Genomic DNA, 12,526 nt, shown 5'->3' on the forward strand with positions numbered 1-12,526 from the left:
GAGAGAGAGAGAGAGAGAGAGAGAGAGAGAGAGAGAGAGAGAGAGAGAGAGCACTCCTACAAGTGTCTTAAGAAGAGGCTGAAACGATTTCTTTGCAAAGCATCTCAGAGGCTGGTGGGATTGTTAGTGTTGAGAAGAGGAATAAGAATGCCTAGATCTCCAGACAGGGAACATCTCGCAATGGGGTCTGTGAGTTCCAGCAGAAGAGGAGACAAAGAAATACCAATTTCACTATATGCTGTGAGAGTGTTGGTAAAGCTGGCAAGGAAGGTGATTATATTTTCTTCAGTGCTAGAAAATAAATTGTGTTGTGCTTTAAGTCCATTCTTGTAACCACTCCCCTCTGCTTCTCAATGTCAAAGGTCATTTGTTTAGGAGCCCCAGATCTGGCCTGGAGGCTGTAACTGTTGATGGTTTTTTAAACTATAAAAAGGCGAGACTGAGAAGCAGATAGAAAATAGTAGGTACCTGTCACCTTCAGGATAAGGGTGTGACAGCAACTATACTACTGGCCTCCAGACAGGGCCAGGAGGGCAAGTGATAGGCATTTTGGCCTATCTTGATCTCCAGGTACTCTTTTGGGGTAGCTATTTAACACAGGGCATTGAATCTTGAAGCTGCCAGGCAACCCAGGGACTCTTGGATTATAAGTCAGTCTGGAACTGGGGCACAGGTGTGTCTGCTCTTGTCATCTGAGCTGACATCTTTCTTTTTTTAAGATTTATTTATTTTATGTATATGAGTACACTGTAGTTGGACAGATGGTTGTGAGCCATCATGTGGTTGCTGAGAATTGAACTCAGGACCTCTGCTTGCTCCTGCCCTGCTTGCTCCGGCCCTGCTCACTCTGGCCCAAAGATTTTTAAAAATTTATTATTATATATAAGTATACTGTAACTGTCTCCAGACACACCAGAAGAAGACGTCAGATATCATTACAGATGGTTGTGAGCCACCATGTGGTTGCTGGGATTTGAACTCAGGACCTTACAGAAGAGCAGTCAGTGCTCTTAACCGCTGAGCCATCTCACTAGCCCCTGAGCTGACATCTTGTATAAGTGCTATTTTGTACTTTAGACTTGTGGTCTGACAACCAAGAATATACAACTCAAATTTTTGTATGTGGATCTCCACCTACCACCCAGAATGTTTTATCTGTGACAGTGAACCATACACTGGACATGGCGGTGCGCAGAAGGGTTGTGAAGGGGCTAGAGAACAGATGGGAAAATATCATAAAATCCCAGGGCTAGCTCTTCAGAAAGAAAATGTTTGGGCAGTAGCAGCAAGAAATAGATTAGAGGGGCGTGTCCTTTACATGTGGTATGTGCCCACACTAGAGATTATTATGCTTATAGAGGTGGATGATGGAGGAATTTTGGAGTATAATTCCAAGCTGGCACATTTTAACTTACATAGCCACCAAGAGAGAAGGGAATGAGTTTATTAAGACGACTCTCTAAGCTCTTTTTCACAGTGGTTTGTGAACGCTAACAGTATGATGTGGAGGAAGCTTGTGTATTGTAGATTCTGGGGACTGAGTGCTAACAGTGGTACATGGCTGAGTGCATATTGAGGCTGTCCATAGTGACCCAGCTCTGAGAGAACAGGGGCATGCTTTTAGGCATTGCATTTGTCCCCAGTGCCTGGTTCTGTGGCATAGGCCAGGAGTTTGATGAATGGCTGCTATTAAGTGAATAAGTAGATAAATGATAACTCCTCTCTCCAGAATGAGAAGGCCATTACAACTTGGGTTCTGCTAAGTACTTTTAACTAATTAACAAGTAGTTATTGACCCTCCTTTTTGTTTGGTTGAGTTTTTAGTTTTACTTAGTCTGTAAGAACTTCTTAGTTTTACGACAGAATCTCACTGTATTAGTTGAGGGTGTCCTAAAACTAGATGTGTAGCACAGGCTGCAAATAATCTTCATGCTGCAGCCCCTAAAGTGCTATCCGTTGAACAGTAGACTGCAGCATTGAAATAACTTTCAACTAGCTAGGCTGTGAGGCCTACCTTTGTGACCATGAATATGAGTTTGTTCATTTGGGTTGGGTAAGGGGCTATAATTGGGCTAGATACTCACTAGATTCATGTCTAAGAGAGTCACCTCAGGGGTCAGGGAGCACAAAGACTGGAAGGTTAAGTGGATGGCTGGGACATGGGTAGAGGCCATAGCCATCACTGCCACCTGCTCCAGGGTGTGCAGACAAGGAGCTACGCCTCTTGGTTTTGCAAGGCTACTGGGGTTCCCCCTCTTTGACTGCGTGTCTGGGGCCCCTTTCTGATATGGAAGAATATGCTTCTGACCCTTTGCTCCAACAGACACAGAATGGTGTCATCGAGAGTTGGGGACACTGTTAAGTGTTACGTTGGGGACAATTGCAGGGCTTTGGAGAGCCGTTTTTGCTTCATGGTCCCTTGCTATTTTTTTCTTTAAAAACATTGTGTGTGCAGGGGCTACTCACTCAGAGGAGAGGGGGAGGGTGGGTTGGGGATGGATTATGGGAGGGGGTGAGTGGGAGGAGGGCCATGAGCAGGATGTAAAGTGAGTAAGTTGTTCATGTGGGGGTGGGATGTGAGCACTGTATGTGTGCATGTGGAAGCAGAGGTTGACTTCTGGTGACTTCCTCGATCACTTTCTACTTTTTTTTTTTTTTTTTTTTTTTTTTTTTGAGACAGAATCTTACCGAACGTGCAGCTCATCCGTCTGGCTAGGTGGCCGGCGGCTAAGCTGCCTCGGCTAGAACACCCTCCTTCCCCCAGGGCTGGGTGCAGATGGGAGCTTGGGGGTCCTCAAGTTTTGTGGCACTTTACCAACTGAGCTATCTCCCCACCTCCATGTTACTTTCTGGGAAAGAAGGCTGACTGCAGGGCAGAGGCTTCTAGTAAAGTGACTGGTTTTGCTTTGTAGTCAGAAACCCTTGGCTTCTCTTCTGATGATCAGTGTTTGGTGATTAATTGATACTCAGTACGCCCATCGGGGTAACCCTACTCCAGCAGTTGGGACCTGACATGCTGGGATGTTTTTTGAGCATTTTCTGGATTCTGTGCCTGCTCAGGCCTTTGTTATTCTTGTGTCTCTTGTAGCTTTCATCCTGTGTTTTTACCCTTGCCCCTCAGGTTTTATTTGCAGTGTTAGTGCAGTTGCTTTCCAAGCAGCTCAAGGGTCTTTTTTCATCTTCTCAGCATGTTCCTGAGGACTGCTTTCTAAGTCCAGGTTAATGCAGGAACTACTACAGTGGCTGCACTTGCCTCCTTCCTGCAAATTTAGAGCACTGTGTGCTCTTGTGCCTTGTCTGCAGAGAGGCCATCATCCAACATTTTCTTTGCCACCTGGGAAAGGGGCTAGACTCAGAGAGACTAGAATTTTCTCTGAGGTGTTGGTGGGAGCAGATGTAACGTTGAGAGAGGTGGTGTTCTGTTCTCTATTCAGGCTGGAATCATAGAGGAGATGTTAGAGGATACATTTGAAAGCATGGATGATCAAGAAGAAATGGAAGAAGCAGCCGAGATGGAGATTGACAGAATCCTCTTTGAAATCACAGCAGGTATGAGCAGGAGCCCTCCAGCCCTGCCCTCGCCCCCTTTCTCCCTGAGTCAGTCAGCACTAGCTGCATCAGCATTTGGAGTATGCAGGGTATTTCTTAAGGAATAAGTCAAGCTATATACCTAGTTTTCAAGAAACAGGATTTTTAGTTTCTAATTTTCACAATGAAAAGAGCTGTTAGGAATTTGACATTACTTTAAAACATGTCTGTGTTAAATACAGAAAAAAAGTTTTAACTTCTATTGCTAATTTCTGGTTTTCTGTATTTTATGCTCAAGAAAATAGTAGAATTTAATTTTTATTTGTTTTAAATTATTGGGAGACAGAAGGTAATTGGAAAATATTTTGTTAAAATTTGGAAATAGTTTAGGTTTTTCGGTTTATTTGTTGGATTTCTTTTGGTGGTTGAAGTGTTTAGCTTTTTTGTCAAATATTGTAGTTTATAATAATTACTTTATAACCACTGTTGTGGTTAATATTAATATTAATTGGGGGGTTCTACCCCACTTTAGATCATTTAGTTCCCAGATAAAAGACACAAAACTTTTATATTTATAATAAACCTTAATACCACTAGAGCTGGGCAGATATCTACCCTCTATGCTGTTTTGTCTGCTTCACTGTCAATACCATGCCGTGGCATTTCTGCCTGAGCTGATCCTACTCCATCTAGCCAGCCCTCAAGGCCAGTTCTTCAGATCCCTTACCCCAGTGCATCTTCCTCTCTCTGCTCCTCCTCATGTGGTCTCTCCTTAGATCCCAAGTCCTGGGAACTGAAGCCCCATCTACCTCTCTTCTGCCCAGTTATAGGCTATAGGCATCTTTATTCAACCAGTAGTTTTAAATTTAGGAGCAAGGTTACATAGCATCACTTGGTATACATGAGGATTCTCTTGTCTCTGAGGCAACCAGATCTTGGGGGCCAGTATTTAGCATTACAGTACATAGCAACAGACCAAACCTCAACTGTCCACGGTGGTCTCAGTCACTCTTCTTGCCTCACTTGGAAACTTGGATACTGGATTACAGGTGTGCAACACCGCCCCTCCCCCGCCCTCCCCCCCACCCCAATCATCTGGCTAACAGTGTGGTTGTGTGGCACTGGGGCTTCACACACTCGAAATAGACATGCTCCTGCTGAGCTCTGTTTCCAGTCGTTATTTTGAGATAGGGGCTCATTAAGTTGTTCATGCCGACCTCTCTGTAGCCTGGATAAACCTTGATTTCTATCCTCCTGTCTCAACTTTCCAGTTAGCTGAGATTATAGGCCTGTGCCACACAGTCTGCCTTAAACATTTAAACTTTATTCAGAGAAAATAAATTTAGGTTTTCAGTAGTATTTAAGAATTTAAATTAAGAACTTCAGAATTAATGACTTTTTTTTTTTTTTAGAAAGTCTCAGTATTTTGCCCAAGATGGCCCCCAGATCCTGAGCTAAAATGACCCTTCTTCCCCAAGTATATGGACTCAAGCATACACCACCATGCCCAATAGTCTAGAAATGAACATTTTTATGATTTGGGAGCATGGATGTGTTCTTACTGTTGTAGTTGGAAGACGGAGGCAGGAGGTTCACTCAAGGGCAGCATAGCAAGTTCGTCTCCCCACCCGCACTATGCTTCCTCTCGGCTGTGATGTGCATTGTCAGAGGAAGCAAATTCTCACTCTGGGCAGCAGCTCCATTGCCCTGGCACAGGCGTGAGTGGAGTCTATGAAACCAAGGACCTTGTTCCTTATGCAGTGGGTTTTAAGCTGTTCACTCTCCCTTCAGGAGCCTTGGGCAAAGCACCCAGTAAAGTAACCGACGCCCTTCCTGAGCCTGAACCCGCAGGAGCGATGGCTGCCTCTGAAGAGGGAGAAGAGGAAGAGGATGAAGAGGACCTGGAGGCTATGCAGTCACGGCTGGCCACACTCAGAAGCTAGGGCCACCCAGTTGGGGGTCTCAACTCTCTGGTGTCCTCCTCTAGGTGTGTATCCGGCCTCTGAGGAGTCACCATTTCCTGTATCTCTTGCACTACACCTCTGCTGTGAAGCATTACGTTTGGAGAGGGTTCTGTGCTGGTGTATCTTCACGATCTGCAGAGGATTTAAGGATTGCTTTTATGAAGGTGGTGTAATCAAATGTATTATTTTCAGGAGCATAAATAGCAGAAGTATCTTCCTTGGGGGAGGGCAAAGAAATCCATTTTCTCATGAAGCAATTTTGAGAAGAGTAGATTGAATGATGAGGACTCTATATTTGGTGTGTATGTGTAAAATAATATATTAATGGATGTCAATAAACTTCTGCTTTAGCTCTTGGTCTCATTGTAAATGTCACATGCAATGAACTCAAGATATTAATTTCCCAGATTGTCTCAGTGTTGGCCTTGGAAAGAGGACATGCTATCTCCAAGCATCGGGACATGGGAGCTTAGCAGAAGTACCTTCAGCTCGGGGGCCGCTGGTCCTGCTCTTCACAGGCTGGTTGTGGGGGCCACTCTTGTGCATTTTGTCATTTGTTTAACCTTCGGGTTAACGTGCTGTGTTGACTAAATGACCATATCATACACTGGTGTGTACAAGGGAGTTTTTATAGCTGGTAGTCATTCTTCCCCACTGCAAGTGACATGCAGGACAGTTAGATCTGGGATCAGGACTCTTGCAGTCCATCCCTGCCTGGAGCTAAGTGTCTTGTGCACAGGGACATAGCCTTAACCATGAGCAGTAAGAGCTGACCAGTAAGAGGTTTGGATTATGGCATTGAAACATACACACCAGAGCGTGCTTTAGATGCACTGAGAAATAATCCAACAGTAGCACTGTATGGAACAGTTTGAAAAGCTTTCTGGTATGCATGATTTTCACAAATGAGAACAGCTGTCATCTGAAGTCACAACCCCTAAAGTACAACAGCCAGTGTTCGCCAGTATTGTACAGAATGGCTTTGTTACCCAAAACACAACCCATGTGCTGTTCATTGCTTCCTCTCTAATCCCTTGGCACCCACTGACCCGGTTGCTGTCTCCATGGGCTTTCCTTTTCCAGCCTTTCAGTATGTCTTCCCTCACGTGGTGATATGCATTTACGTTCCTCCGTGGACTCATGGCTTGACTGTTCAGCCCTTCTCATTGAGCAGCGTTCCATTTTCTAGCTGTACCACAGCTTGTCTTGAAGGCCATCTGGACTGCTTCTGAGTTTGGGAGTTTGAAGCAATGTCTGTAGCAGTTTTCCCTGTGTGTTTTAATTCCTCTGGATACCAGAGAGCTCAACCATGGGATCATGTGGTCAGCACAAAGCTATGCTGTAAGGTAAACCAGCCGTGCAGAGCATGTACTGTCCCCCTCAGGAGGAAGAGCTCTGCCTGCCATTCTGTGGCTTTGGCAGAATTTGTCATGAGGGATTTGTGTTGAAGTACACTGGGCATCTGTTTTTATACTTGCCTTCTCTGTATCTTGTTTGAAAATGTTGACATAGTGGCCTCGAACTCATGACCTGTCTGCTCTACCACCACACTGAGCTTGCTGCCTGGATTTCTCCGTTGTTGGTGTTTGTTCATTTTATAACCTGGATTGTTTGTTTTCTGATTATTCAAGTTTAAGGACCTCTTACAGATTTTGAACCAATCATCTATCAGATTTTATCCTATTCTCTGTTCTATTCTCTCATTGTTGACAGTTTTTCAAAGCTGAAGTTTTCTTTTTTACTTTTAATAAAACCCTGCTTCTTAATTATTTTGTATATTATGCCTTTGGTGTTTAAAAAAAAGTATTGGGGGCTGGAGCTCAGCAGTTAAGAGCACTGGGTGCTCTTCCAAAGGTCCTGAGTTCAATTCCCAGCACCCACATGTCTGTAACTCCAGTTCCAGGGAATCTGACACTCTCAAACACCAATGCACATAAAATAAAACGAAATAAATTATAAAAGTATTACTACGGGGGATTGGGGATGTAGCTCAGTTGTAGAGTACTGACCTGGCACGCACAAGGTCCTGGGTTCAGTCTTTAGGTACCAACACAGGCAGGCACTCACACACACACATACATGTGCACATGCACATGCACAAGCATTGCTCATGCATGCACACACACATGCATGCTCACATCCTAATCCAAGGTCATTTAAAATCTCTATGTTACCTAGTAGTTTATCTACTTTAGTTACGTGTATTTATTGTGGTGGAATGTGGAGGTCAGAGGACAACTTGCAGGAACTGGTTCTCTTCCCACTGTGGGCTCAAGGTTTGGACTCTCATGGTCAGGCTTAGAGGTAAGCGTGGTTGTTTTTACTGAGCCAACTTACTGACCCTTGTGTTTTATATTGAGGTCTATAATCCAGTTTCAGTTCCTTTTTATGAAGAATGTTAAAGTCTGTGTACAGTTTTGTTTCTTTCTTTCTTTCTTTCTTTCTTTCTTTCTTTCTTTCTTTCTTTCTTTCTTTCTTTCTTTCTTTCTTTCTTTTCTTTTTTTCATGTGGATATCCAGTAGTTCAGGATCTTTTATTAAAAAGGCTGTCTTTCTGCCAGTCCAATTGTGAGTGTGTGTGTGTGTGTGTGTATCACATACTTGTAAATATATATATACACACACACATATATACATATATATATATATATGTATATATATATACACACACATATATATATTATGGTTATTTTGTCTATTTAGATTGAGAGACACCAATGGATATTTCCAGAGAGAAGTGCCAAGGTATGGAAGACTCAACCTCTCATAGCAGGTCATAGGAGGAATAAAAGGAAAAACTGAAATGCCCACAGCCTTGTGCTCAGACTGAGCTAAGTAGTGCCTTTCCTCCTCTGGGTTGATTTTTGTCAAGTGTTTGGTCTCAGATGATTAAAGTAACGAGTGCTGCATTTGTTTGTTTGTTTTTGCCAACACTGATCAGTTTTATTATTTGGATATACTTCCGTCCCTGTTCTGTTGTCCTTCCACCCCAAGCCAGATATGAGAGACACAGATGCCCACATACCACTCTGTCACTTGGAGGCAAAGGCTGGAGGATTGCCTGGGCTAATAATTAACTCTGGCTCAAACCAGTCATCCACCTAAAGGTTAGTGGTAGGGCTTAGTGGTGGAGCAGTTACCCAGCATGGAGTCAGTTCCCAGCACCACAGGCAAACAGTGTCAAAGCACAAAGTGCTAAAGCAGTATTACAGACATGATCAGTCAGGACATAGTCACCCTTGACGTGTTTGAGATGGGGAATCACTATGTAGTCCTCGCTGGCCTGGAGCTTGTGTAGCCCAGACTGGCCCAGATTGATAGAGGTCTACCTGCTGGGATTCAGGGTGTGCACTACCCCGCCAGGTATTCTTTTTTTAAAAAAAAGTTGTGTTGGTGATTCTGGGTCTCTTGCCTCTTTGTTTAAACATTAGAATTAATTTACTGAGATTCAAAAGATAGTTTGCTCCTGTCATCTGGGATTGCCTTGAATCTGTGGTTTCCATTGGGAAGAATTGATGTGTTGGAACACCACAATGCTTGATAGAGAGCCAGTGAGTTTCTTTACAGAGACACTGGCATTAGCTTGCCCATATCCCTGGGCACTTTGCTTTGTATGTTGATAATCAGACTTTAGCTGGGTAGAGGAGACTCACAGCTCTCTTCCAAGCCCTCAGTGAACAGGCCATGCTTTCATGCTGAGCAACGCTTTACCTGCTTGCATATATTCTTTCCCCCCCCCCCCATTTGTTTCTATTGGCATCGCTAGAAACAGTTCACATTTGCAACATGGCCCTCTATCCCACTCGGTTACAGGAGGTGCAGCAACAGAAATACTGGCTTTTCTACCACCCCATCAGGACTCACTTGCTTTCAATAAAATTGGCACTTAATTCCAGGGCTCTTAAATTACCATGGTACAGCCCCAGCCCCACTCACTTTGTCAAACGAAACATCAGCTTTCCAGCCCAAAGTGCTCATTGTTCACCCGAGGCAGACAGTCATGCCCTCCCCTGCCCCTCTGCCCCCGTCCCAGCCTCTCCATCTCATGTCATAAAGGCAGAGGAAAAAAACTTCAAACTTCCTATCCTGCTTTCTGTTCTCAAGGATTTACATAAAATACAACAGTCTAGAGTGTGACTTCATTGAGCTCAGTGTTACAGATGGTAGTCTTAACAGAGTATTTAAAGAAATAATGCCTGAAACCCTCCTAAGACTGAAAAGGCTTCTGCAGGAAACAAAAAGTCAGCATTGAAAAAGGAAGGTAGGAAATCATTACAATTATTACATCCTGACTTGAAGTGATTCACTGAAGCTCTGTCTGTACTGCCTCTGCCGACCATGGCTTTCCTTGCTACCTGGCAGCTCTCGCTTGCCTGCCCATCCTACCTTGTGGTTTAGAGCATAAAACAAGAGCTCAAACTGGACACAGCACTGAGGCCTTTCAGGAGCTGTCCTGGCCTATTCCTCTCTGGTGTTGGAGTGCTTATCCCAAAACAATCCCCACAACAGCATGCTAAACTCTGCGGACTCACACTGGGCCAGTTAACAGTAGAGGCCTCATAAGAAAAAGAATCTTTAAAAGCCAAAGAGAAGTGAGGTAGGCAAAGGGATCCTCAGTAAGATTTAACAGTCTCTGATCACAGGCCACTGTGGGAAGCCAGATATGTAAGGTTGCCTCTGCCATGTTCAGGTAGCTCCTCTGAGCTTTTCCCTAATTTATCTGAGGAAAATCAAGTAGGCAAACCTACAAGCTCAAACTCCAATCCACCATAAGAACTGCCCAGCAAATGAGGCATTCCCATACTTTAAAAACTCCAGCCAATGACTTGCATTCACCCTGAAAACTACTTCCCCTTCTCCAAGGCTCACATATAGCCCCTGTCTGCCCCGACTGGTTTATATGCACAAGTTGTTTCACTGAATGCCATCTAAAAGAACTGTGACAGTAAAATCCTGGAGAAGGGCCCATGCAGACCCCACCTTTTCAGGGCTCCAGTTGATCATTCCAGCCTGGCGTGCAGCAGTGTCTAGTCATCCTGACAGAAGAAGCAGATCACAGAGCCACAGTCTACTGAGGCCAACAAACAGTAGGTTAACATTTCTAGGGTGTTTAAAAAAAGGTTGAAAAAAGTCTGTGCAGCAGTAGTCCCTTCAGAATAAAGGAAAAACCACACATTTGCTGGCAAACAAAACCTAAAGGTATTTGGTGACCCTGTATCTCCCCTGCAAAAAAATGTCTAGTCCTCAAGGCTGATGTGACAGTAACTTAAAACTAAGCCAATGAAGTGGTAGGGTGGGAGAGGGAAGGGAGAGGTGAAAAGGTGTAGAGTAGGCTGGTGACAGCGGTGACACACTCTTTTAATCCCAGCACTTCGGAGACAGGTGGATCTAGTCAGCAAGTTCCATGACAGCCAGAGCTACATAGAACAAGAGGATGGGGCATTGCTGGGCCCAGACTTCTGTATGAAGTGATGAGAAATACACACTAGTGTTTCCTACCCAACTGGATGCATTACCATTTGCGTGTTTGTGTTTGTTCAGAGCAGTAAATCTTGCCATTTCTGATTTGGAGTTTATCATGTATTTTGTGTATGTGTGTGGGCATGTATGAAGGTTAGTGGACAACATGCAGGACTTGGCTCTATCTACCAATAGGGGATCCAGGAATTGAAATCAGATTGCCAGGTTTGGTGGCAGGTAGCTTTATCACGAACCCATTTCACCAGCTTACTGAGTATATGTGTGTACTTTTAAACAATAGTTTATGTTCAGTCTGAACTGTAGGTTTGAAGATGTCTCAAAAGGAATGTATAAATCTGGGTAGAGATGGCACATGTCTTTAGTCCCAGCACTTGGGAGGCAGAGGCAGATGGATCTGAGTTTGAGGCCAGCCTGGTCTACAGAGCACACACTCTCTCAGTTTACCTGGTTTATGCAGATATTCTTATATTAACCTGGCCGTACATGGTTCAATTTGTGTCATTCCATTTTTAACATCTTGCTGTATTTGAACTTAATATTTCTCATCTAGGACTTTTTTCCTGTGTATAAGTAGTATTGATTTGTAATTTTCTTTTTTATGATTTATTTTATGTGAGTAAATTATAGCTAGCTGTCTTCATATACACTATAGGGCATCGAATCTCATAACAGATAGTTGTGAGCTGCCATGTGGCTGCTGGGAATTGAGCTCAGGACCTCTGCAAGAGCCATCCCTACAGCTGAGCCATCTCTACAGCCCTGCAATTTTCATTTTATACTCTGTGTGTGATTGAGGTTTTTGAAACCTGTTTGTTTTATTTATGTCTTTCTTCTCGGCATTGTTTCTCACTGTGCTAGTTCTCACCTTCATCCATGCAGTCCTGTCATGGCTGCCTCCCATGTAACCTTTACCAAAGGTTAGGCATCCATGACTTCAGCCTCCAAAACAAGGCTTTTCTTTTAAAATACCCACCTGGAGAATACAGCATACCCAATAGAAAATGAGCTGGTGTGATGGCTCACATTTAATCCCAGCAAAGGCAGAGGTAGGTGGATTTGAGTTAGAGACCAATCAAGGCCCTCTTTGAAAAGAGGACAGATTTGTGTGGCTTGTGAGTCTTTGAGATGACTTCATTGACAGCAGCAAATCCCTGTTCTGCTAACTCACTGGTATGTATGGTTGGGCTGGGGGAAACTACAGAGAGCAGCTGTACTTTAGGCTTCTGAACTGAGGAAGGCCAGGGCCTCATGCAAGGCAAGCACGCTTGGCTGCCTTCAGCAGCTCAACTTTAATCCATAGAATTGGAAGGGTGTCACTTTTTTTTAAAAAGTCTTTAGAGATTTAACAACAAGCACACTTCTTTCTTTGATCTTTTTTAATTTTTAGAGACAGGGTCTCACTACATAGCTCTGGCTGTTCTGGAACTCACAGAGACGAACCTGCTTCTGCCTCCCAAGTGTTGGGATCCAAGGAGTGTGGTGCTGCTTTCTTTTTAAGTATGCATTATTGTGTCATCATTTGCCAAGTTTGGTATAGTTAAACCTTCTCATATG

General features: G+C 43.8%; 1 protein-coding gene across 1 annotated transcript in view; it reads left to right on the top strand.

The window, feature by feature from the left end:
* Nucleotides 1–7,258, top strand: part of Chmp3 (charged multivesicular body protein 3) — a 35,129-nt gene extending 27,871 nt beyond the window's left edge. Inside the window, exons 4-5 of the mRNA XM_029478214.1 lie at nucleotides 3,379–3,549; nucleotides 5,320–7,258. Of these exons, the coding sequence (XP_029334074.1) occupies nucleotides 3,379–3,549; nucleotides 5,320–5,471 (323 nt within the window). The 3' untranslated portion in view covers nucleotides 5,472–7,258. The remainder of the gene's footprint in view (nucleotides 1–3,378; nucleotides 3,550–5,319) is intronic.
* The last annotated feature ends 5,268 nt before the right edge of the window (nucleotides 7,259–12,526 follow it).

This window comes from Mus caroli, chromosome 6 (genome assembly GCF_900094665.2).
Source record: "Mus caroli chromosome 6, CAROLI_EIJ_v1.1, whole genome shotgun sequence".
NCBI classification, from domain to species: Eukaryota; Metazoa; Chordata; class Mammalia; order Rodentia; family Muridae; genus Mus; species Mus caroli.